This window comes from Zasmidium cellare (genome assembly GCF_010093935.1).
Source record: "Zasmidium cellare ATCC 36951 unplaced genomic scaffold M409scaffold_6, whole genome shotgun sequence".
NCBI lineage: Eukaryota > Fungi > Ascomycota > Dothideomycetes > Mycosphaerellales > Mycosphaerellaceae > Zasmidium > Zasmidium cellare.
The window spans coordinates 904,148-926,105 of NW_022986950.1; the positions used below are offsets into that span (position 1 = coordinate 904,148).

At 54.6% G+C, this 21,958-nt stretch overlaps 13 protein-coding genes across 13 annotated transcripts; 5 read left to right on the forward strand and 8 right to left on the reverse strand.

Moving 5' to 3' along the window:
• Window positions 1–29: 29 nt before the first annotated feature.
• On the reverse strand, window positions 30–1,712 carry M409DRAFT_19076 (carbohydrate-binding module family 48 protein; the record flags this gene model as incomplete). Its single annotated transcript, XM_033804772.1, has 2 exons — window positions 30–74; window positions 120–1,712. 2 exons carry the CDS (start codon window positions 1,710–1,712, stop codon window positions 30–32), a joined length of 1,638 nt encoding a protein of 545 aa, XP_033671994.1.
• Window positions 1,713–2,124: 412 nt separating this feature from the next.
• Window positions 2,125–2,720, forward strand: M409DRAFT_64062 (uncharacterized protein; the record flags this gene model as incomplete). Its single annotated transcript, XM_033815900.1, has 2 exons — window positions 2,125–2,349; window positions 2,400–2,720. 2 exons carry the CDS (start codon window positions 2,125–2,127, stop codon window positions 2,718–2,720), a joined length of 546 nt encoding a protein of 181 aa, XP_033671995.1.
• A 10-nt stretch (window positions 2,721–2,730) lies between these two features.
• M409DRAFT_64063 (uncharacterized protein) lies at window positions 2,731–4,465 on the reverse strand (the record flags this gene model as incomplete). Its single annotated transcript, XM_033815901.1, has 2 exons — window positions 2,731–2,933; window positions 2,986–4,465. The coding sequence occupies 2 exons, from the start codon at window positions 4,463–4,465 to the stop codon at window positions 2,731–2,733; spliced, it is 1,683 nt and encodes a 560-aa protein (XP_033671996.1).
• A 1,414-nt stretch (window positions 4,466–5,879) lies between these two features.
• On the forward strand, window positions 5,880–8,301 carry M409DRAFT_64087 (uncharacterized protein; the record flags this gene model as incomplete). The annotated part of the gene is made up of 11 exons (XM_033815911.1): window positions 5,880–5,998; window positions 6,048–6,332; window positions 6,386–6,761; window positions 6,816–6,958; window positions 7,007–7,244; window positions 7,297–7,407; window positions 7,468–7,669; window positions 7,726–7,887; window positions 7,940–8,013; window positions 8,071–8,138; window positions 8,196–8,301. 11 exons carry the CDS (start codon window positions 5,880–5,882, stop codon window positions 8,299–8,301), a joined length of 1,884 nt encoding a protein of 627 aa, XP_033671997.1.
• A 420-nt stretch (window positions 8,302–8,721) lies between these two features.
• Window positions 8,722–10,215, reverse strand: M409DRAFT_51328 (uncharacterized protein; the record flags this gene model as incomplete). Its single annotated transcript, XM_033811774.1, has 2 exons — window positions 8,722–9,545; window positions 9,597–10,215. The coding sequence occupies 2 exons, from the start codon at window positions 10,213–10,215 to the stop codon at window positions 8,722–8,724; spliced, it is 1,443 nt and encodes a 480-aa protein (XP_033671998.1).
• A 698-nt stretch (window positions 10,216–10,913) lies between these two features.
• Window positions 10,914–11,920, reverse strand: M409DRAFT_64066 (uncharacterized protein; the record flags this gene model as incomplete). The annotated part of the gene is made up of 3 exons (XM_033815902.1): window positions 10,914–10,945; window positions 10,996–11,657; window positions 11,715–11,920. 3 exons carry the CDS (start codon window positions 11,918–11,920, stop codon window positions 10,914–10,916), a joined length of 900 nt encoding a protein of 299 aa, XP_033671999.1.
• Window positions 11,921–12,232: 312 nt separating this feature from the next.
• M409DRAFT_19082 (uncharacterized protein) lies at window positions 12,233–12,844 on the forward strand (the record flags this gene model as incomplete). The annotated part of the gene is made up of 1 exon (XM_033804773.1): window positions 12,233–12,844. One exon carries the CDS (start codon window positions 12,233–12,235, stop codon window positions 12,842–12,844), a length of 612 nt encoding a protein of 203 aa, XP_033672000.1.
• An 84-nt stretch (window positions 12,845–12,928) lies between these two features.
• On the reverse strand, window positions 12,929–13,729 carry M409DRAFT_19083 (uncharacterized protein; the record flags this gene model as incomplete). The annotated part of the gene is made up of 5 exons (XM_033804774.1): window positions 12,929–13,056; window positions 13,110–13,146; window positions 13,198–13,342; window positions 13,405–13,478; window positions 13,556–13,729. The coding sequence occupies 5 exons, from the start codon at window positions 13,727–13,729 to the stop codon at window positions 12,929–12,931; spliced, it is 558 nt and encodes a 185-aa protein (XP_033672001.1).
• Window positions 13,730–14,342: 613 nt separating this feature from the next.
• On the reverse strand, window positions 14,343–15,233 carry M409DRAFT_19084 (uncharacterized protein; the record flags this gene model as incomplete). The annotated part of the gene is made up of 3 exons (XM_033804775.1): window positions 14,343–14,489; window positions 14,549–15,050; window positions 15,112–15,233. 3 exons carry the CDS (start codon window positions 15,231–15,233, stop codon window positions 14,343–14,345), a joined length of 771 nt encoding a protein of 256 aa, XP_033672002.1.
• A 292-nt stretch (window positions 15,234–15,525) lies between these two features.
• On the forward strand, window positions 15,526–16,703 carry M409DRAFT_64070 (uncharacterized protein; the record flags this gene model as incomplete). Its single annotated transcript, XM_033815903.1, has 3 exons — window positions 15,526–15,569; window positions 15,622–15,904; window positions 16,227–16,703. 3 exons carry the CDS (start codon window positions 15,526–15,528, stop codon window positions 16,701–16,703), a joined length of 804 nt encoding a protein of 267 aa, XP_033672003.1.
• Window positions 16,704–16,962: 259 nt separating this feature from the next.
• M409DRAFT_19086 (uncharacterized protein) lies at window positions 16,963–17,982 on the reverse strand (the record flags this gene model as incomplete). The annotated part of the gene is made up of 1 exon (XM_033804776.1): window positions 16,963–17,982. The coding sequence occupies one exon, from the start codon at window positions 17,980–17,982 to the stop codon at window positions 16,963–16,965; it is 1,020 nt and encodes a 339-aa protein (XP_033672004.1).
• A 429-nt stretch (window positions 17,983–18,411) lies between these two features.
• M409DRAFT_19087 (uncharacterized protein) lies at window positions 18,412–19,860 on the reverse strand (the record flags this gene model as incomplete). Its single annotated transcript, XM_033804777.1, has 1 exon — window positions 18,412–19,860. One exon carries the CDS (start codon window positions 19,858–19,860, stop codon window positions 18,412–18,414), a length of 1,449 nt encoding a protein of 482 aa, XP_033672005.1.
• An 878-nt stretch (window positions 19,861–20,738) lies between these two features.
• M409DRAFT_51334 (uncharacterized protein) lies at window positions 20,739–21,744 on the forward strand (the record flags this gene model as incomplete). Its single annotated transcript, XM_033811775.1, has 2 exons — window positions 20,739–20,954; window positions 21,016–21,744. The coding sequence occupies 2 exons, from the start codon at window positions 20,739–20,741 to the stop codon at window positions 21,742–21,744; spliced, it is 945 nt and encodes a 314-aa protein (XP_033672006.1).
• Window positions 21,745–21,958: the final 214 nt, after the last annotated feature.

The window sequence follows — 21,958 nt, forward strand, 5'->3', positions numbered from 1 at the left end:
TGAGAGTTGTTTTGTGAGATGCTGCCATTTCAGCCATCGTCTGAGGTGGGTTTGTACATGATGGTTGTGAGGAACTGCACAAGTTAGCCATATCCACCGATTACATCAATACTACATACCTTCCGCTTATACCGCGTGGTCCCACTCGTGGCCAGCACACCGCTCTTGATACTGCTAGTCGCCAGATGGTTCAGAACGGTGTGGTTCGGCAGCACGAGCACGCTCGCATCGTCCTTGTGCGGCGTGGCGCCATTGAGAATGCTCTTACTCAAGAACATGGGCAGGCTTGGTGGTTGCGGCAGGGTCGCGGACACCCTCTGAGCGCGCTGGAAACGCTCGTCCTCAGGATTGCTGTAATTGTCGAGATCGACGAGGAACTCTGGAATCTGGTTCGTATACTTTGGCCGCGGCAGCTTCTGCTTCGTGGCGGCGGCTTTGGGCTTGGCTTCTGGCGATCGCTGGCTGGCAGGGGCTGGCGTTGGCACAGGCGCCTCCACGGATCCAGCCCTCTCGCCTCTCGGTCCGACGGCTTCTTGCATGGACGGGATGGTCTTCTCTGTCTCGGATACGTGCATTGTCGGGTGCGAGGCGGGCTCGGGAGTAGCGACCGCTTGGCCGGCAGTTATAGCGGCACCAGGAATCGGCATGGGCGCAGCGGGTCCGGGTGCTTGCTTCCCATCCGACGGCAAAGGCGCCACAATCTCGACATAGTTGACCAAGCTGTTGGTCCAGTCGACTGTGGTGGGCAGGTTCTCCGACGTCATCATCTCGCCGTCCACCAAGAACTTGATATGATGCGTGCCAGGCGGCAGTTGAACGATCGCAGCAAAGCCATGTCCATCCTTCTTCTTGTGCAGTTTGATCTTCTTTTCCCAATTGCAGAAGGTACCAGTCACAAAGACCTTATCGCCGTGCCCGTTCCACTCCATCTCTGTAGGCACGCGGATCTCGCCCCATTGCGAAGACTCTGCAGCGAACGCCTCGTTGTCGCCAATGTCGTCGTCGTCGCCATATGTAGAACTGAGCACACTGTTCTTACGTGGTATGTCTCCTCCCTCAATCTCGCTCGAGTCCAGCTGAGTCACGGCACCCTCGACGTCTTGTGGGGTGATGATCGGCGAGCCTGGCGTGTGCACCTCCTCTTCAATGGGCAGCGGCAGTCGCGGCGGACGGCTGTAGTTGGCTGGCGGCAGGCCATATGGCGACTCTGAGAAGCCGGGTATGAAGTCGTCTTCTTGGCCATCGCTACTGAGCGGCGGAACCTCGACCGGCTGGGTGGCTGGTGATGCGGTCTCTTTCAGCTCTTGTGTCGTCGGCGGTGCCTTGCGCGGCGGACCGGCGTGGGTGGGTAGGGTGTTCGAGCGTGATGGCGGGCGCGGTTGCGGCTTGCTCTCGTTGTTCCCCATGGTGGGCGCGGTGTCGGATTTGTGACTGGAGGAGACGTCGTGCGGCGCGAGTTCGGGGGCGGTGGTGGTGACGGAGCGGGCACGCGAGTGTTTCGGACTCGCCGAGATGCCCTGGGCGGTGGTGGTGCTGGTCGAGGTGGAGGCGGCGGCTACGAGGGCAGCGGAGGTCGGATTTGGAGGGGTCTTCCCGTGCACCTGCTGCCGCCGCTGAGACGAAGCATGTGAAAGAGATCGGCGTTGTGGCTGGTTGCTGCCTTCGCTCCCTCCATTGTTCACCGCACCGTCGCTGGACTGGCTGCTGCCCATCCTCAACCGACCTCACTCCAACACACGCGGACGACGCCTCAACCGAGCCAAACCCAGAAAATCCAATGCGGGCGGGACGAGGCGCGCGAGACTACGAAAAGAGCATGACGCTATAAATGATGCGCCGACAACAGGCCAAAGGGATATCAACGAAAACGGAGCGACATGTACAGGTGAAGTCTGGGGGCGGAGGAGCGACAGCAGTAGTGATGCGAAGCGAACTGGAGAGATTGAAACCCCACATTCGCCCAATACGTCCGCCTGCATTTATACTTTCCCTCGTGCTATGCAAGTCATCTTCCGTTGCCAACCACCCCTTTCGTTTCGCTGCTGCCATCACGCGCGCCATTTGTCGACAGCCCAGACATGAAGCCGAAGTGACATGAACTGGAGGGGCACTGCTCACGAGACCATGGCCGACAACAACTCCAATGCCGCCCTGGCGTGGGCGTGGACCATCGGCTGGTGGATTTGCTATCCTATTGGCGTTGTGGTGTGGTACCTGGCTGTGGTGGTTTTGTTTATACTGAATCTGCTGTACCGACCTGTTGCCTTCTTGCTGCAGCCGTTCGTTTATCTGGGCCGCTTCATTCTGGCTTGTCTCGTATTCCCGTTCACCCTCGCGGCGAGACTGGAGGCAAGTTGCACGAGTACTTCTTCCGTAGACGGGACTAATCTTTTTACTAGACAATCTACATCTACCTTGGCGTCGCTGCCATCGTTGGACTCTTAGGTGGATTGTTTATGCGCGGCATCTACAACACTGTCAAGTCGATCCTCCATCTCGATGCTCGTCCAGAGCCAAAACTTCGCTCCGCAAAGCAGTACCGCGAAGAGAAGCGCAAGCAGAAGATGAAGGTCGAATTGCCTCCCCTCCTCTCCCCTGGCCATTTGTCACCTGGACCACTTTCACCTGGCTACCTCAGCCTGTCGGACAGTGCCCGCAAAGGCAAGCAGAAGGGACTTCTTGCGCAGACTATCATGGAAGAAGAAGACTCCGACTTTTGATTGCCCAACATCAGTCAGAAAACTTTCGCCGCTTGATCCAAACACGGGTGGTGTCGTCTGTTGCGTAGACGCCCGTCGCCTGTCGGTGCTTTGGCATCTTCCAACTACCACCTACTGCGGGTTCTATATCCCACATGGCAATGATAGCCGCAGTGAACAACATGCTTTCCTTTAAAGCAAACTGGCGCCCTTTGCACATACTCGATCCGCCGCCTGCAAACATTCAGTCAGTCGACGGAGCCTCGCAAAGGGATCGCAAACTCACCATATGGACGAATGGTCCCCAAATCGGCGGCCCCTTTCTCCTTCTCATCATATCTGATGTGGCGGTCCGCCTTCCAAACCATAGGATTTTCGAAATAGTTTGGATCGCCACTGTGAAGATCGTGGGCGATGTGAGCATACGTGCCCTGTCGAAGAAGCCATGGCTGCGCATCCTTCTGGCGAGATTGAAGGACGAAATCTGACTTGATCTCTTTGAACGACCAAGTCCCGCTGTCCAAACGCAGACACTCGACATAGCAGCTTTTCAACAGTGGACATTCGGTACACAATGCACCCACATCCAAATGGGTGATCCGGGGTGGTTCCGAGATGGGAAGGCCGGTCTCTTCCTGCTCCACTTTGACATATGGAGCAATCTCATCCCGGAGCATGGCCAGCAAAGCGCGATCCTCATAGATACGATTGATCATCCAGAAGACAAGCGAGTTGCTATTGGCGTTGCTCGCCCAGTTGAGAGCATGCTCAATCGATGCTCTGGCCCGAATGCTCATCTTATGCTTTCGGTAGATCTCCATACGGGCCTTGATCAGCGAGCCAACATCATCCAATCCAGACCACTTCGAATCGACCATCTCACCATTCCAATGCTTCTCCATCATCTCATGAAACACATCCATCCTCTCCAAGTTCCTCTTCCGCGCAATATGAGCTCGCGTGAGAAGCGGAATCGGGGTCCACCTTGGCAGCCCCGTAGCCAAATATAAAAACCCACGATCCAAAATCCAAAGATCATCGAAAAACTCCGGGAAATTCTGCAAGAAATCCGTCCCCATAATCGCCGGGTTCGCTGTCCACGCGCAGAAATCTCTCACCAGAGGCAACAGACTCGCTTCCATCACCTTCTCCCCACCCTCCTTCTCCACGACCTTAACATCACTGACCTTCTCCCACGGCATCTGATCCACGGGGCTCTCCATGAATGTCACAAAATTCGCAATACTCTCCTTCGTCTTTCGCACCGTCACATCCACCATGTCCCCCAAATGCGGCTCGATCTGCAAGTGCTTATACGCCGCCAACAACTCCCCCAGGGCAGCATCATACTTGTCCAGTTCATTCGACGGATACCCGAAGGTACACTGCATCAGTCGTCGGGAGACGCTATGGTTGTCCGCGTTGGCGGGTTTCTGGTTCAAGAGGGCGGTGGCGAGGTGCGGGTCGTAGATTATGCTGTGGGTCGTGCTGCCGAAGTTCAAAGCAAACACTCCCGAGGTATAAGTTTTCTGGAGCTTCTGGACGAAGGCGTTGCTGTTGATGGCCATGTTGGGGATGTGTCCGAGGAAGGGGATCCAGTAAGGGACCAAGGGAACAGTTTTGGCGCCATTTTGGTTGGTGGATTTTGAAGTGCCCGTGAGGGAGCTGAAGAGTCTTGTGAGGATGAGGACTAGGATTGTGCCGAGGGCGATGGTGAGGGTTCGTGGGGAGATGTTGTTGGCGATGTATTCCCAGGTTGTGGCCATTTTTGACGGAGGCTGCCGCTGCAATTGGAGGACTTCTTTTCAGGGTTTCGTCGAAGTTCGACCTTGGTTCATTCCAGTGTCTCCCAACAACTCCTGAGGCCTAGGTGCTCTCCAACTAAAGCCCTCTCCCTGCAATTTTTCAATGCCTCACTGACCTGCGTAGCACTCAGCCGCACAATCAATTTTCTTTGGCCAAGCGGTTCAATCTTACTCATCCATGGGAGATGGGTATGCAACGTCTGCCGCTTCCGATCCAGGACTCAGCACTCCAGCGTGCAAGGCTTCAGGGCAAGATTTGTACAACAATGATGAACATGTGCAGTTCAATCTTGTGAACCAGTGGAGTGGAGAGTGAGATGGAACTCAACGGATTTGATTCGCTGACCCCTGTTTGCTTACCTAATGGCGGCTAACCCTAGATGACTTGAACCTCACTTCTCTTCCCTCTTTGAACTCATCATCAATGTCGTTTTTGAAGGGTTGAGAGGCTCGCGAGTGCCTCGATTTAAAGGAGCATCGAGGCCAGACTTGCAGATACAAACAAACCTTTCTAGCGCTCCGACTTTGCCGCCGCCTGAAGCAGGATATGGCAGAACAGTAAATCCGTGTCCAAGGAAAACAATGTCAGAAATTGATCCTCAAAACCTCGCGAAAGAAGTCCAATGACCACTTCTCTGAATCCTTCTTCTAGTGCCGCCCATAAAGTCGTGGCCGTACAATGGCAAGACGCAACCGGTTGCCCAGCCATCGCTCTGGCACGGCTTGGCTCTTTGCATTCTTTGCATGTCCCCAGCCGCGGCGCCAATGTTCCAGGTTGGTCGCGTGCCGCACCTTGAGCTTGCGGACACCTGAGGTTGAAACGAGTGTATTTCATCATACGATATGTCTTCAGTACATCCAGAAGTACCTCCAGCCTCGCACGAGACCACACACAATCTGCTCAAAGTTTGTGAAACTCTACCTCATCTCGCAGACATTTTCTGCAGCTTCAGCACATTTGAGATGTCTTCAATGATGCTTTCCAGCTCGTCAGGATTACGTGCATCTCCACGCTCGCCCAGAAGATGTTGAAGCGTTGGCAGTTCTTGGGCCACGAGAAATCCTTCTTGCGGCTGGCCGAAAACGGCAATTCTCTCAATGGTTGCCAGGTGCTTCGGTGTTACCGACCGCACATCAGACGCCGTCGCAGACTCCCCGTGGGAATTCCAAGACTATGGGTGTCTTGCGGAGAAGGTATGCGCCGAGCCTCGCGAACGATGATTGTTTTCAGAGGGCTTTGTGTTGTCCATTGAAATCTTGGTGACTCTCCCGGGCTGTGGGTTTTTCTTTGCATCCTCCTGTCTGTGGCAGTTTTCGTCAGTTTCTTCCTGCATTGTTCACATATCAAAAGCTTTGAACTTGCTCGATTCGAAATATGGCCGACGAAAAGTCTGTGCCGACCGTCAACGACGAGATTCACGAAGTCGGAAAGGCCGAACACCATGGCCACCACTCAGTTCAGGATGTCAATCGGACCAAGAACTTGGATGCTAAGTAGGTTGATCACATCTCACAACGCGAATGCAAGACTAACAACCCACAGAATCAGCAATCCGTTGGCGGACATTCCCTACGACGACCTGATGCATGACGTGGAAGCATTTGCTTCAGCCAAAGGTCTCAACGACAAACTCGATCTCCTGCGCAAAGGTGCTTTGGTGGCACAAGACCCAGCCAATTTTGAGAATCTCGATGTCCTCGATGAAGAGGAGAAGGATGCTCTGCGATTCGAGGTTGCCCATAAGTGGCGACATCCTCTCCAGCTTTATGTTACCATCGTCATCTGCTCGATCGGTGCCGCTGTCCAGGGTTGGGACCAGACTGGAAGGTAGGAAAACGAACACTTTAGAATCCAGTGAGCCCTCGCTAATACTACCTCAGCAACGGAGCCAACCTCTCCTTCCCGCAAGAATTCGGCATCGGCCACGGCGAAGAAATCGGCCATCCAAACCAAGTCCGCGACAGCTGGCTTGTTGGCATCGTCAACGCCGGTCCATATCTCGGATCGGCCTTCCTTGGCTGCTGGCTCGCAGATCCCGTCAACTTCTACCTGGGCCGTCGAGGAACGATCTTCGTCTCTGCCATCTTCTGTTTGATCACACCCATCGGAGGCGCCCTCAGCCAGACCTGGGAACAGCTCTTCATCACTCGCATCCTGATGGGAATCGGTATGGGACTCAAAGGTGCTTCTGTGCCTATCTTTGCGGCGGAGAATAGCCCGGCGAGGATTCGTGGTGCTTTGGTCATGACTTGGCAGGTGAGTCGTTTTGCCAGGCCTTGATTTAATCGGCAAACCTGATGGACGCAACAGATGTGGACCGCCTTCGGTATGTTCTTGGGCTACTGCGCCAACCTCGCCGTCTATCAAGTCGGTGATATCGCCTGGCGACTGCAAATCGGAAGCGCTTTCATCCCGGCTGTGCCTCTCACGCTCGGTATCTACTTCTGTCCAGAGTAAGTCAAGTTTCACAACCAAACACCGCTTTTGCTAAAGTCTTCTAGATCTCCTCGATGGTTCATGAAGAAGAATCGCTACGAGAAGGCGTACCAGTCGCTGCTCAAGCTTCGCTTCCACCCACTGCAGGCCGCACGAGACTTGTACTATATCCACTGCCAGCTCGAGATCGAAGAGAGCATTGTCGGCAAGACCAACTATGTCAGCCGTTTCGTCCAGCTGTTCACAGTTCCTCGCATCCGTCGTGCTACGCTTGCCGCTTTTACGGTCATGATTGCACAGCAGGTGAGCAATTCCGCTGAGCTAGACCACTGTGCTTTGCTGATCATTCTACAAGATGTGTGGTATCAACATCATCTCGTTCTACTCTGCGACTGTCTTCCGACAAGCCGGTACCAGCGAGAGGGTCGCCTTGATCGCCTCGTTCGGCTTTGGTCTCGTCAACTTCGTAAGTCCCGCTCCACTGACCCCTAACATCTCTCCTGGCTCACCATTTTTCGAAATAAAGGTCTTCGCCTGGCCTGCAATCTGGACAATCGACACATTCGGCCGACGCGCCCTCTTACTCTTCACCTTCCCAAACATGGCGTGGTCATTACTCGCGGCGGGCTTCTGCTTCTTGATCCCACAAGGCCAGACCGCTCGTCTGGCTCTCATCGCCTTGTTCATCTACATCTTCGCGGCATTCTACTCGCCAGGAGAAGGACCAGGTAAGTGGTGTAAGATCCACCAGAATTCATTCCATCAGCTGACGTTCCACGAACAGTCCCTTTCACCTACAGCGCCGAAGTCTTCCCTCTCAGCCACCGCGAGGTCGGCATGGGTTTCGCGGTGGCTACGTGCCTGTTCTGGGCTGCAGTGCTGTCCGTTTCATACCCAGCTATCCTTGCTGCTTTCACGGCAACAGGCGCTTTTGGCTTCTACGCTGGTATGCTTCCTGTCACAGAACCGACCACCTAAGGCGCTAACGGTTCTCCCAGGTCTGAACCTCGTCGCCTTCGTCATGATCTTCCTCTTCGTCCCCGAGACCAAGCAGCGGACCCTCGAGGAGCTGGTGCGTCTCTCACACGCTCCTGTGAAATCCCAACCTTCGCTGACACATACTCTACAGGACTACATCTTCGCCGTGCCAACCAACAAGTTCATCTCCTATCAAACCGGCAAAGCGGCACCATGGTGGTATGTTACGCTTCCCGCCTACTGAGACCTTGCAAAGCATTGACGGTGGTTCACCAGGTTCAAACGCTGGATCCTCTGGCAGCGCAACGTCAAGCTGGAGCCGCTTTACACCTTCGACCACGTGATGGAGGAGGCGACGTCGAGGAAAGTGAGTATTGCTTGAGTTGAGCAAGCTGATGAGGATGTGCGATGTGCATGATCTTCCGATCGGTGGTGCCGTTTGTCCAGATATATTCAGTATACTTTTCGTACTGTCATCATATAGGCATCGATTACCAAAAGGCATAGCCTGGTTAATGTCAGTCCGTTATTGTAACAAACTATAAGCGTCGCAGTCCATCGCCTTCATGAGCGCGCCTTCTACGTGACTGACCGAGAAGCGAGGGGAGAACTTGGAAATCAAAAGATCATTGCTCTCAAAGGAATTTGGAGATTGTGTCTGCTGCAGGCTCTATCAATTCAGAAGTGGAAGACCTGGGAAGACCTGTCAACGCCATGCTCTTTGCATTAACCTGTCGTTTCAATTTCTTGACTTCGTGCAGAATCGTTCTTACTTCTCCCTATTTCTCTTTCCGCCCTAGCTTCAGGCTTTCGTCCCAACGTTCTCGGACAACGACGAAACAGGGCTCTGCAGCCTCTTCTTGCTCACAACTCTGAAACCACCAATCAGGAGGATAATCGCTTCCAAGCCCAAGATGACCGCCAGCGTGACCATAGCGCCAATGACGCCGTTCACAGCCGGACTGAGTCCGTTTCCACTGCCGCTACCATTGCTGCTGTCGCTCGAGCTGGCAGGGGACGAAGAAGGAGCATAAGCCGCACAGGTGCCAGTGAAGTTACCGCACTCGGTGCACCACTTCTCGGTACTGCCGATGGCGAACTTGTTCATGCCGGTCGTAAAGTCGTTCCAGCTGATGGCTTCCATGCCGCTTCCGAAAAGTGGGTACAGCACAGGCTCGCTTGAGTTGCTCGTCGTACCATTGTGGAAGAGGAATCGCACGTAAATCTCATCCGCGGAAGGATAGCTAGTGCTCGAGATCGCAGCGCTGGTGTTGGTGAACAACTCGAAGGTCATGGCGGAGGCGTAATCGGCGACACCCATGAAGTCTGGGTTGACGCTGGGCAGGTCTGCGAGACCGAAGAACGAGGCGAAGGAGGCGTAGGCGCCGAACTGGACGCCGATCTTTTGCTTGCCTTTGCCTGTGATGGTGGTGTTGAGGAATTCGAGAATTTGGCCGCCAAGGGTCTTGCCCGAAATGGCACGCATGTCATCGGAGGCATTGTATGCGAGACCCCATTCGTGGGCGTCTGCGAGGGTTCGCAGTTGGAAGAAGTTCTCGTCCGTGAGAAGGTCGGAGCTGTTGATCGTGGCGTTGTGGATCAGGGCTACGTTGACGAGATCGAAAACTGGGCGTCAAAGTCAGAATGGTACTCTCGAATTAGATGTTTTGATCTTACTGGTATAAGCGTTCTTGAACGAGTCCATGCTTGCATTGAATGTCCCGTTGATCACCGGCAGAAGGTTGTTGTAGAAGTCCTGGGTGCTGTTCAAGTAGTTCATGTACGACTCGCTGTTGAAGTAATTGTTCGAACTGATCGTCGCCTTCGCACAGTTGCTCGTGCTCTGCAGCCAGCCGGCGTCCTCGCTGCCAGCTCCGCTGCTCACAAGCGAAATCGGAATCAATTGGTATCCGTTCAACGGCGAAGTCACATTGGTACCGTTGCGCAGAGTCTGAGTGCCCATGACATTCCCCACAGGTGGGTAGAGACCTTGAAGGAAACCCATGGCCGAGTTTTGCAGAACGGTATCAGCGGGAGCAGAGATGGCGATCTGGCTTTGCTTGACGAGGTCAGAGTTGATGCCATTGATCTTGAACGTCGCATCTGAGGAGATGTATCGGTTGCGGTAGTATTGGCCGGAGGTGTACACTTCAGCGTACCCAAGATCGGTGAGGTTGGCTGGAGGAGTCGACTTGGCCGTGCGATCTCCGTGACGGTGGAACATGTACACGCCCAAGACCGTCTCATTGCTCTCAGTCTGGGCCAGTGCCAATGGCAACAAAGCCGTAGCGGCCATTGCGATGGTGGAAAGCATCGTGATTGCTTTGCACGCCTGTCGACAAAGTGGAAGAAGATTCAGCAACTGCAGAAATCAGATGTGAGGTCCAGCTGAAGATAGAAGAGTTTAACAAGATCGATACCGGCCCCGGGGTTGCATACGGATAGCTGCTTCTTCGTTTGTGGCCGCCCTCAACCTCCACCCAATGCTTGCATAAGACGGCATCCCATTGGACCTCTACCGTGGTATCGAGCCACTCCTAGCCTATCCGCACGTCGAGACCGCATCCTCCCACGTTGGGAGTATTGCTTAGCTGCAGGGTAAGCCGTCTTTGCAATGGCTTCAATGGCGGCAAGCCCTCCAGTCAAGCAAGAGAGGCTTGAGCTTAGGCGACAAGCTCTACGGTTATCACTGCCGGAGAAGGTAGGAAAGCCGCTTGGCTCAACAAAGTATGCAGGGTGCGAGGTCGGCGCTCGGTCAACATTTCCTTTTCCGCGGAGCTAGCAGATGAAAACGAGGTTTTCAGAGAAATGATTGATGAACTCGGCCAAGTCCGGTGGTCGGTTGTCGATAGCTGTAGAGTGATGGTCAATACACTGCTTTCAAGTGTTGACAATGATAGATGTCGTTGCCGACTCGAATCCAGCGTGACTCAAGTGCTACCAGAGGATGGTCACAGGCCAGTTGATGTAGACGGGCGAGCATCGATCCAAGGCCTACTCCCGTTTCGACAGCCATTCGATGACAGCTAGAACACAATCAGTAACCATCTGAGCTGAAATTCAGACCCAGACGCACCTCGTTTGAACTCCTCCGGCTTCTCACTAATAACCCAATGTCCGGAATCGATATCCGCGAGCTCAAACTTGGGGAAGAATCGTCCACAGACAGGCAGCATGTCGTCCGCGAGGTAGTGGCTCTGGGTGCCTCGAACAAACAACGTTGGACCCTCCCATCGCATCTCATCCGGGTCCTTGTAAGGGAAATCACCCAGATGGCTCAATGAATCCGTCAGATACTTCAGAGGGACCTTGAACTTCTGGGTCCCATCCTCTGCACGCATGAGGTTCGTGAGCAGGAATTGTCGGATGGGTAAGGCTTCTTCGTAATCCTCGAGAATCTTGTCGGCTTCCTTCAAGGACTTGACATTGGCTTCTTCGATCTTGCGCATTCCAACGCAGTATTTCCCAAAGTCGGACTTCAGGGCTGCATCGACAGGTGCATTGTCCACGGGTATGAGGTTGCCAATCTTGACTTGTTTTCGAAGTGCCACCGCCATGACCACTTTCGCTCCCATTGAGTGTCCTATCAGTGTTCCATCCTTGATCTTGTGGTGATTGATGAAGAGCTCCATGTCTTCGGCAAGAGCTATGTAGTCGTGCTTGGGATCGTGGGACGAGTCGCCATGGTTTCGCGTGTCTACGGCGTAGATGGGTCTCTTCAGGTCGCGAACGAGTGCTCTGTATCTCCATCAGTCTCCCTTCATTGTTACAGTACTATTGAAAGGCCTCTCGTACTTACTGATGGCCCGGTGATTCCTCTTGGATCCGAAAAGGCCATGAACGAAGACTATGGGTGGTCCTTCAGCGGATTGCCCCTTCTCCGGCTCGTGAAGCTCATATGCCATTTTGATGCCATTGCTGAGCTCAGTACTTGAGAAGGGTCGTTTTGCATATTGTCGAAACGGTTGTTGCAGACGTGGAAGAGCTCTTCGTGCCAACATCCCGCCTCCTTAACTCAGCTCTTGCTGCCCCTCAGCCTGGTCTGATCTGTGTAGCGAACGTCTGTGGAGTTCTCAAGGCTCGCAGTACCAGATCGATACTAGATCTTTTGCGTTCGAACAAGGACAAAGGTTGCATCGAAGTACCAACAAAAAGTCAACAGTCTCGAAGCTCCCGCGCAGCTTTCGAAAATCCTCGACGCGCAAGAAACGTCGCGACGTCATCTCCTCATGCTGCCCAAATCTTGCACAAGACTGCTCAAACCACTCTCGCGAACTCCCCAACCCTCTCGCACCTTCTTCAAAACAATCACAATGGCGCCGCTCCGGACCGATCCCAACATCATCATCACCGGCACGCCCGGCGTGGGCAAAACGACGCACTGCCAAGAACTCGCCAGCAGAACCGGCCTCCACCACCTCGACATCAACGATGTAGTCAAGAAGCACAACATCGGCGAGACGTCCAACGACCCCGCCGACCCACACGTCAAGATCGTGGATGAAGACCGCCTGCTCGACTGCATCGAGAACGACCTCGAAGAAGGCGGGCAGATCATCGACTGGCACGGCTGCGACATGTTCCCAGAGAAGATGATCGACCTCGTCTGCGTGCTGCGGTGCGACAACAAGCTGCTCTATGACCGTTTGAAGGCGCGGGGGTACAGCGAGGAGAAGCTGCAGGAGAATCTGGATGTGGAGATTATGGAGGTGTTGGTGCAGGAGGCGAGGGATTCGTACAAGGAGGAGGTGGTGGTGGAGTTGAGGAGTGAGGGGACGGAGGATATTGATGCGAATGTGGAGAGGATTGAGACGTGGATTCAGAATTGGAGGAAGGATAATGGGAAGGAGGGTGGGGATGTTGAGGCGAAAGAGGAGGGGAAGGGGAAGAAGGATGAGGACGATCCGATGTTCTTACATGGTTGAGGGGCTCTCTGTCTCGCACATTGTCCTGATATATGGGATGGTGGTTGATATCGTAAAGAGAGCCATGACGGGCTGAAGAAGCGTCTACACCTCCTGCTTCAACCACTCGACCAGCTTCTCCAGAGCCCTGCCGCGATGCGAGATCTTGTTTTTCTCCACCTTGGGCATCTCAGCGTACGTCTGGCCTTCGTACTCGAAGCACGCATCCCAACCTGGTCTTCAGTCAGCATATCCCTCCAGCGGCAGCGGACAGAATACCACTCACCAAAATCAGTCGGTCCTCTGCACGGCACGATCTTGCCCTATCATCGTTGTCAGCACTCGCCCCTCAACCACAAGCCAGTTCAACTCACATCCGTCCGACCTTGGAACACAATCGGCTCATGTCCCGGACCTTCACAGTACGCAAACGTGCAAACCGCTTGCGCAGACTTATCCTCGAACCCAGCAAGCAGCTTATGGAACTCCTGCACCCCAAGAGCCTTAAGGAACCACTTCCTGCAAGACGTCAGCAAAGAGAAATTCGGCGCGAGCATGTAGCATAGTATAGCATAGCATACACATAAGGCCCCGGCAACTCATTAAAAGCATTGAAACACAAACACGTATCCTCGACCAAAACCGGCCCTCTCACCTGATAAGTCACAATCAGCAAATTGCCTCTCCTCCCCTCCCATAACAACCACAACAAAACAAGCGTGATGTACGTACAGCCTCAGCGGCCCTAACCGCCTTATCCCTCGAAATCTCCTCAATCGTGCCTTGTAGTTCGGGCAGATCGATATTCTGATTCTGGAGCTTGACCGGCGTCGCGGAGAGGATCGCCTGCACTTCTGCGAGTTTGTTCTTGTTGCCGGTGATGAAGTTGAGTTCTTTGGGCGCCATGTTGGGTTGTTGGTGTTGAGGTCGATTCTTAATTTAATTCTTTCTTGGATCGAGGTGGAAAGGTCACGGCAGGGCGGAGCGAGCGGGATGGAGAAATTTCTTGGGCAGGTGAAGTGGATGGTGGATTGTGAAGATAGGTGCTGGAGCTGCGGGCAACTCTCTGAATTTTGAGAGGTCGAGGTTCAGACTGCATTGGCGACGAATACGTCGTTAGAGATATACTTTCTCAAGGCTATGACAGCCATCGATAACATTGACAATCGTTTTGGGACACCGACTCAAGATTGATGATGTTGATGCGTGACTCAAGGCATGTGCAGATGTAGCTGGACAGTAAAGGTAGCACGGCAAGGCTGACTACAAAGTCGCAGTGGCTTGAGATTGAAGGTGTACTACCCTCATCAATGGCTTGGCCATCATTCAAGTACATCAAGGACATCATGCATTTTTCGAACGTTTCCACTGACATTGCCTATGGCTTAATGCAGAGCTACTTGATCTGCTTCGCTGCGCATTTCAGTTGCCCTTTGCTTCTCAATAACGCCTTCTACGTTGCAAAATGAGAACCGTCTCGCCCCTATGCCAGCCCAAAGTGTGCAGCACGCCGACTGCTTTACACGTTCTCAAGCACCGTCTCCTTGAACTCACGGTTCTCAACCTTCTGGCCAGAGTCGTCGGTCGAGGATTCGCCGTGCAGCGACAGGAGGTTACCAAGGTCGAACTTGGGTGCCTTGAGGAGCTTGACCTTGCGGACGTGGACCTGTTAAAAATGTCAGTATCATATTGAGTGCCATATCCAAAACATGTCTCTGTGCATACATTCTGGAGTGGGTAGATGCCCTGGGTGCTCTTCTCAATCTCACGGCCAATCACCTCGGGGATGAGCTTGCCGGTGAGCTGGCTGAGAGTGCAGTTCTGAGCCTCACGCGACATGATGTCCGTCATCTTCTTCCTGATCTGCCGAATCTGCGACGAGCGTGCGTAGGTCGTCTTCTTGATCTGGTTGGGTCGTCTCTTGGTGAAGGCGATGCAGAAGAGGCGGAGGAGGTAGTCGTCGGTAGTCTTGACCACGACGTTGGCCTCGATGAGGGACTGCCACTTGCGGACGAGCGAGCGCAGCTTGTCGGAGGTGAAGTCGAGTCCGTGGAAGTTGGTCAAGCAGTTCTTGCCTTGGACCTCGTCAACTCGCAGCTTGACCTTGCGGAATGCGTGGTCCTCGTCCTTCTGGAGATCGGCGAGGGAGACTTCGAAGATGCGGCCTTTGAGGGCGTCGTTGGCGTTCTTGAGACCGGTGGTGCGGTTCACGAGGGTCTTGCCGACACTGCAGCATACGTTAGCACTCCATTCTCCTTCGCTCTTCGTTCATGGTGGTGCTGGCGTACTCTCGGACGGCGAAGGTGGATGGGGCCTTGACGGAAAACCAGTCCTTCCTGGCGAATGGGTCGGTTCTCTTCTTCAGGCCCTTCTTGCCCTTGGACAACCTCTTGTTCTTTCCGACCGCCATGATTGCGATTCAAGTGATGGAAAGAGGGAGATTGTGGTCGCGTTGTCGGCGTGCTCAAACAACAGTCGAATGGTCGCAGGAGGAAGGTGCAGTGGATTTGCAAGTGCGCTCAAAGCTTGGCAGCCAGACGCTGGCAAATGAGAAGTCGCCGCCGCCGCTAGGCGATTTTTGGCGGCTGGTGAAAATCGGCCTTGAGACCACGTTTGCTGCTTCGTCTCTTCTTTCTACCACACACACCTTCATTCGCACTTCAACAGTCCTGAAAGGTATCCAGCGCCTCCAGCACGTCAGCATGTCTTTCCAAGACGCATACTGGGCGGCGCCGCCAATCTCCAGGTAAGGAAAGCCCCGCGCACGTGAGGTCGACAGTCATTCTGATGCTAAGTAGAACCATCACAGCCGCCACCGTGCTCATCTCAGTGCCCGGCCATCTGGGATTGTATAGTCTGATATGGGTACTGTTCCTGAAGGACTACGTCTTCACCATCCGCCAGCTGCCACAGATATGGCGTCTCGTCACTGCCTTCTTCATAACCGGGCCGCAGCTGGGCCTCATCATGGACCCGTTCTTCCTCTACCACTATAGCAGTCAGCTCGAGACTGGCTCTCCACGATTCAGCAGGCCAGGCGCGTACGCGTGGTATATCTTCTTCGTGGCGAGTGTCATCATGGTAAGCACGAGCTACCGCCATCCACTTCACTTCCAGTACTTCCTCCCCCAGCGCAACCTCGTATTATCTGCCCGTACAGTGTTCTATAACTGTCACGGTTCCTGGAAACGAGGGAGATCACCCCTGCACTGTGCGGCGTCCGTCATTCGCAAAATACTAAAGGACGTTTGTGGAGTGTGGGCATGGTGGGATACCACATTGAGAGAACTGTCTTCCTGAAACTTGTGGTTGGCGGTGGTTTTTGGGCCCTACATACCTTTGTCATGCCTGAACTTCAATCATATGCACGACATGCCTCAGCGATATACTAACGCCATGGCAGCTCACCGGAGGTATTTACTTGGGTGGCGTCACGCTTCTCAACCCTCTCAGCATGGCCCTCATCTACACGTTCGCCCAAGAAGACCCCAACCGGGTCGTGCAGTTCTTCATCATTCAGATGCCCGCCAAGTACTTGCCATACGCATCCCTCGCCATCACCTACCTCATGGGCGGCCCATTCGCGACCATGATCCAAGCCACCGGCATTCTTGCTGCGCATCTCTACGACTTCCTTGACCGAGTCTGGCCGCAATTCGGTGGTGGCTCGCAATGGATCAAGACACCGCAGTTCGTAGAGAAGTGGTTTGGCACGCCCGCGGGTACAGGCACAGCTCGTACCTACGGCACTGCTTTCAATGCCCGAGCCAACGGTCCAGGCCAAGCCGCGCCCCAGAACCAGACTGGCAGTGGTGGTGGATGGGCCAGTGGCTCTGCTTGGGGCAGTAGAGGCTCTGGACGGAGATTGGGAGGGGAGTGATTTTGACGATTTGACGACATGGATGGTTTGTAGCGTTTCGTATTGCAATGACCTCTCAACTACTCAATTCGACATCCCTTCGCGCTATGCTGTGGCACGCAACGGAAGACTTTCAGCCAAATCTTCGCCGTCTCCTGGTGCGCGCATAACACAAAGAACCGGAGTTATCGGCTGGCCTTTCCACGACCTCCCGAACTAGACCGAAGGCATTCATCGCCAACCTCTCGCTCATCCCCACACCCCTGACATGTCTCCAAGCTCAAGTAAACAACCTCCTCGGCGTCCCCGTCAAAAGATCCGGCACCACACCCCTCCCCTCACCAATCCGAGCACCATCACCTCTCACCGAATCCCTCGCAACCGCCGTGCTCCTCCCAAAAGAATCCCAACTCGCCAAACTCTCGCCCCCAAACAACGAATCCGTAAGATAGGACCACGATCTGCCGAGAAACGACTGCTGCTCTTCCTCCTGTACAAAGCGCTCAGATCCCGGACCGTGGCCGTGCACATCCCGGTAGTGTTGGACGCGCAACTCCTCGAAGCTCTTGTTTTGGTATTTCTTCTCGGCTGTGATGGAGTGGTATGTCGTGGTTCCGGTTGATTCTTCGATCTTGGCGCCTTGGAAGGAGTTTGTGAGGAATTTGTAGAGGCGGTGGTATTCGCTGAGGCGGAAGGGGGATTTTGCTGGTTGGTCGTGGGAAGAGGGTTGGAGGTCGGAATGGGAGTTTCGCTGTGGATGCTGGACGGGTATCTCCTCGTCGCTTGGGGACACCACGGCGGAGTCTAGCATCTGGCTGTCTTGGCTGTCCGGAGACTCAGGGGGATTCCCCTTCCGCAGCACCGAAAGCCTCGCCCACGCCTCCTCCACCTCATCGCACGGAACCCACCCCACCGCCTTCCCAGCCTTATAAGTCCAGCGAAGGAACTGCTCGACCCCCCAAAGCACCCCCACAACACCCATCTCGAGAAGCATCCACCCCGGCGTAACCCTCGCCACAACAACCCACAACCTCGTCCCCTCCCCCATCCACACCCTCCACCCCACCGCCACGGCGATGCCAACCACGGCGTTCAGACAGCAAGGGCGGAGCCAAGGGTGCAGATGCGTGTGTTGGAGGACGGTGTACTTCTCCGCCCAGCGGGGGAAGGAGCGCAGGAGGATGGTGTCGACTAGTGAGGTTTTGAGGCGCGTGGTGGCGGCGAGGAGGTAGTAGGCGAGGAGGAGGGCTACGAGGGCGTGGAGGGGTTGGTGGTTGGTGTCCGGGTTGGAAGTAGGCATGTTTGTTTCGTCTTCCCAGGCGCGGGCGAAGTAGCGCTTGGCGTTGTCGGGGGCGGTGGAAATGGTCGGTGGTGGTGTTGTCCTGCGAAGATGTTGGAGAATAGGTGCTGGTTGAAGACTTATAAGGGGATGGCAGCTGCAAACGCTGGCGGGCTGGCGGGCTGCAGGCTTCACTTGCTGCGTGTCTCGGTTTTCCTTCACTTGAATTCCGCAACGAACATGTGAAGAAATCCACTAGCCTCCACCCCTTGCCAGCAGCACTCACTTTAGCAAAGAAAGAGGGTATGTTCAAAAATTACGTGCAATCTGTCTCATTTTGATACGAAAAGAAAAGAAACCTACATGAACCTTTTATCCCAGGGTATCATTTGCTTCCGTTGATCCACCTTTCCCTCTTCATAACGCCCCGCTACACTGGTCATCATCGTCCTATCGCACGACCTTGCGCTGCGTCGCTTTTTCCCTCTGCCGACTGTCGTCCCTCGAACTGCCGTCATGCCGGCCACCCCTGCGCTTACCAGATCGTGGAGGCATAGGACCCAGGAGTATTGTCTTTGTCCCAATGTACAGGTCGTCCAGGAATCTGTAGGGCCAGACGGTGAGCTCCCAAAGGAGCTTGAAGGGCAGTGTGACGACCGTGGTAATCGTGTCCGCGAGTCTGCCAGAGACGCCGCGGTTCGAATGTTGTGCAGCGACTGCGGCCAGGCTCAAGGCTTCCTGGAGACGGGTTTCCAGAGATTGCAGCCGCTGCTCGGTCATCATGGCCAGAGTCGTCGAACGCTTTTCGTATCGGCGCACAGCACGCTCCAGACCTTCGAGACGAGGCTCATAGCGCTTCCTAATTTCGACTGACAGATCGCTGACGTCGGCCTTTTGCGCCATGTTGACTGTTTGAGGAACGACGGTGTGTTCTGCAAGCTTCGATTCAAGTTCAGCAAGTCTGGTCGAGAGGTTATTGAGGGTCGTCTTCTCTTCGATGGCCGATGAGAAAGGATCGTCAATTCCGGTGACGGTTCTCTGTAGGTGAAGAGTGCGGTTTGCGACTAAACGAACGATTTGTCGCACAGGCCGGATCTCTGCCGCCAGGAGAAAGATACACAGGTTGTAATCTGATACAAGTCCGGTGGAAGGACGCGAAAGCTGCGCGCGTATGACATGGAGTAGGTATGCCGCCAGGACTGGGAACAAGAACGTCGCTCCAAGTGCCAGCGATTCCTGCCTTCGCAGGTCTGCGGCAGCCTCCTCTCGTTTGCCCACGTTCTGCACAGGGTCCTCTGTCGTACGTGTGTCTGTGTTGTGGTCTTCCGCAGGCTTGGGCGAGCTGCCTGCAGACGAAGCAGTCTCCACCGCAATATCATCTTCCAGGCCATCGCGCTCTGCCGCGTTGTAGTCTGGCCCCACGTCTCGCCGGAGAGCCTGCGCACTATAGTACCAATCCCAAGGCAATCTTATACTCCAGTTCATAAAGATAGCCGCAAGGCCCAGCAAAAGTACGTCGGTCACAAAGGCAGATCCGTTCTTAAACATCAGCCCGCCAAGCGCGGGCAGGATCGCGAATGCCAACGGCGTCGAGTGCCAGTGCGTGAGTTCATCTTCGCCATTCGTGTTGCGTCTGCTGCTTGTGCGCGGATTGATGAAGTCGTCGGTGAAGGCATGCGTCGCGTCCTCTATGCTGGAGAAGGAGAGCAGAGAAGACCGTCGCCGGAGCAAAGGATGTGGACGCGGGGAGGGCGAGGCATCTTGGTGGCTCGCCGCGCGGTGCGGGAGGCGCTGTCTGGCGGCGGCGGAGGGAGGGAGGGTGGCGGTGGTGCTGCCTGTGGTCGCGGCGCGTGTGGGAGCAGGAGGAGGGGGATCGGGAGGTCTGCTAGAGTCGCTCATGGCGTGGGCGATCAGAGAGTGGCGAGTGACGATGGATTAGGACGAGACATCATCCGATGACAAGAGGCCGACGCGCAATGGGAAAGAAGAGACCGCAAAGGCTCCTGCGCACACCTCACACAGCGGGCGGCGCGATCGACTGGAGGCCGTCGTCGTCAGGTGTCTTTCACATGCAACTGCAACGGAGGTGTGCTTCGTTGACGTGGTTCCTGGCGGGCAGACGGTGCCTGCAGACGGTGCCTGCAGACGCGCGCCGCCAAAGCCCGAGGCTAGAGGATTTGGGCCGAGAGCTTCACCAACGAGAAGCAACAATCATGCAGCGCGATGCAGCGTGTGTTTACCGTGCTGGTCGTAGCAGCCACGGACATGCTCGCGCTGCAGCGTCGACCATTGATCGAGCGAATGGAGTTGTTGGATGGCGAGGGCCAGAGTTGAGATGCCGGTCGCCCCAATGGCCTGTACCACGTCTACACGTGTTCCGGCCAACCCTGATCGCCCTCGCTATCAGCCTTTGTGCATCCTTCACCTCGACTTCACATCATCACCGATATCCCCCATCATCACCATCGGATGCGTTAGTCGAGAGGCTTGGCTGGCTGAATAGATCTCATCTATTGGTGGTCCGCTCAAAGTGGAACATTCATCCCCATTACCTCTACACCAGTAAGCAGCTTGGAGTGCAATCGGCAGCGCGGTCGCTTGTGAAAGGTCGGAGAGATCGCAATTCGATACATTCCACTTTGACCAGGACGAGAGGGTAGAGGCTTGGCTGACAGGGTAGGCTTTATCTGTTGGACTTTTTCTGAGGCAGCGTCAGCGTGCATTTGCTGAGGGTACAATGTGTGGCCAACAAATACAGACAGTTGCATTGACTTGAGATGGAAAGGCCTATCGGCACCCAGGCTGTGCCAAGCATCATCTATGGAACCGCTTTCAAGGATGAAGACACGGCGACGTTAGTTGAGATGGCATTGAAGACCGGATTCAGGGCCATCGACACATCTGGCAACAGACCTCAGTATCGAGAAGCGCTGGTCGGCCAAGGCATCGCTGCAGCCATCAAATCTGGCGTTGTGAAACGCAGTGATCTGTACGTATGTGCTCTGCTTCGGTTTGAATGGAGGATGCTAGCTGACTACATCATCTTCTGCTCAGATCCAGACCAAATTCTCGCCGTACAAACCTGGCAAAGACCCCAGCCTGTATCCGTATGATACGTCGGCGAGCATCCCAGAGCAAGTCCAGCAGTCCGTCTCATCATCTTTGGCCAATCTCGGTGTTGATTATGTCGATTGTCTGGTATTGCACTCTCTGTATCCGAATATTGCGGATACGATCACGGCGTGGAACGCAATGGAGGCTCTTGTTCCCTCCAAAGCGTCTTCCCTAGGACTGTCCAATGTTGACGCAAAATCATTGAGCGAGATATGGGATGCAGTCACCATCAAGCCGAACAGCGTCCAGAATCGCTTTACTGGTGATACGTCTCCTCAGCCCGAAGCAAATATGCCTCCAGGCTTGCCGTATCCCGCCGTCCCCTACGATCGAGACGTTCGTAGCATATGCGAAAGCCTGGACATCACATACGTTCCGTGGGGCTTGCTATGGGGCAATCGGGTCATTATGGACCGGGATCCGAAGCAAATGCTCGAGAAGACCGCGCGAGAGATTGACATCTCCAAACAGGTGGTCTGGTACGCTTGTTTGAGAGATCTTGCCGGCTGCAAATCGAGTATTCTCTGTGGAACTACGAAGGAAGAGACGATGCAGAACACTCTGGCTGGCCTGGCTAAGCTTGAAGACTGTCTTAAAGGGAGCGACAGCAATAGAAGGATCTGGGCCGCTTGTGTCGCCTATATTGGCTCTATTGTGAACGAGTCTTGAGTCGACAGACGCAAAAACTTGCTAAACCTGCCCAGGAGCGCTACCACGGCCGCGTAGGGAGCAAAGGGGAGAAGTAAAGGGAGAAGTAAAGGGAGAAGTAAAGGGAGAAGTAAAGGGAGAAGTAAAGGGAGAAGTAAGGCGAGAAGTCGAGAAGCTATTTTACCATCTCCTTTACTTCCCCTCTTACTTCTCCCTTTATTTCTCGCTTTACTTG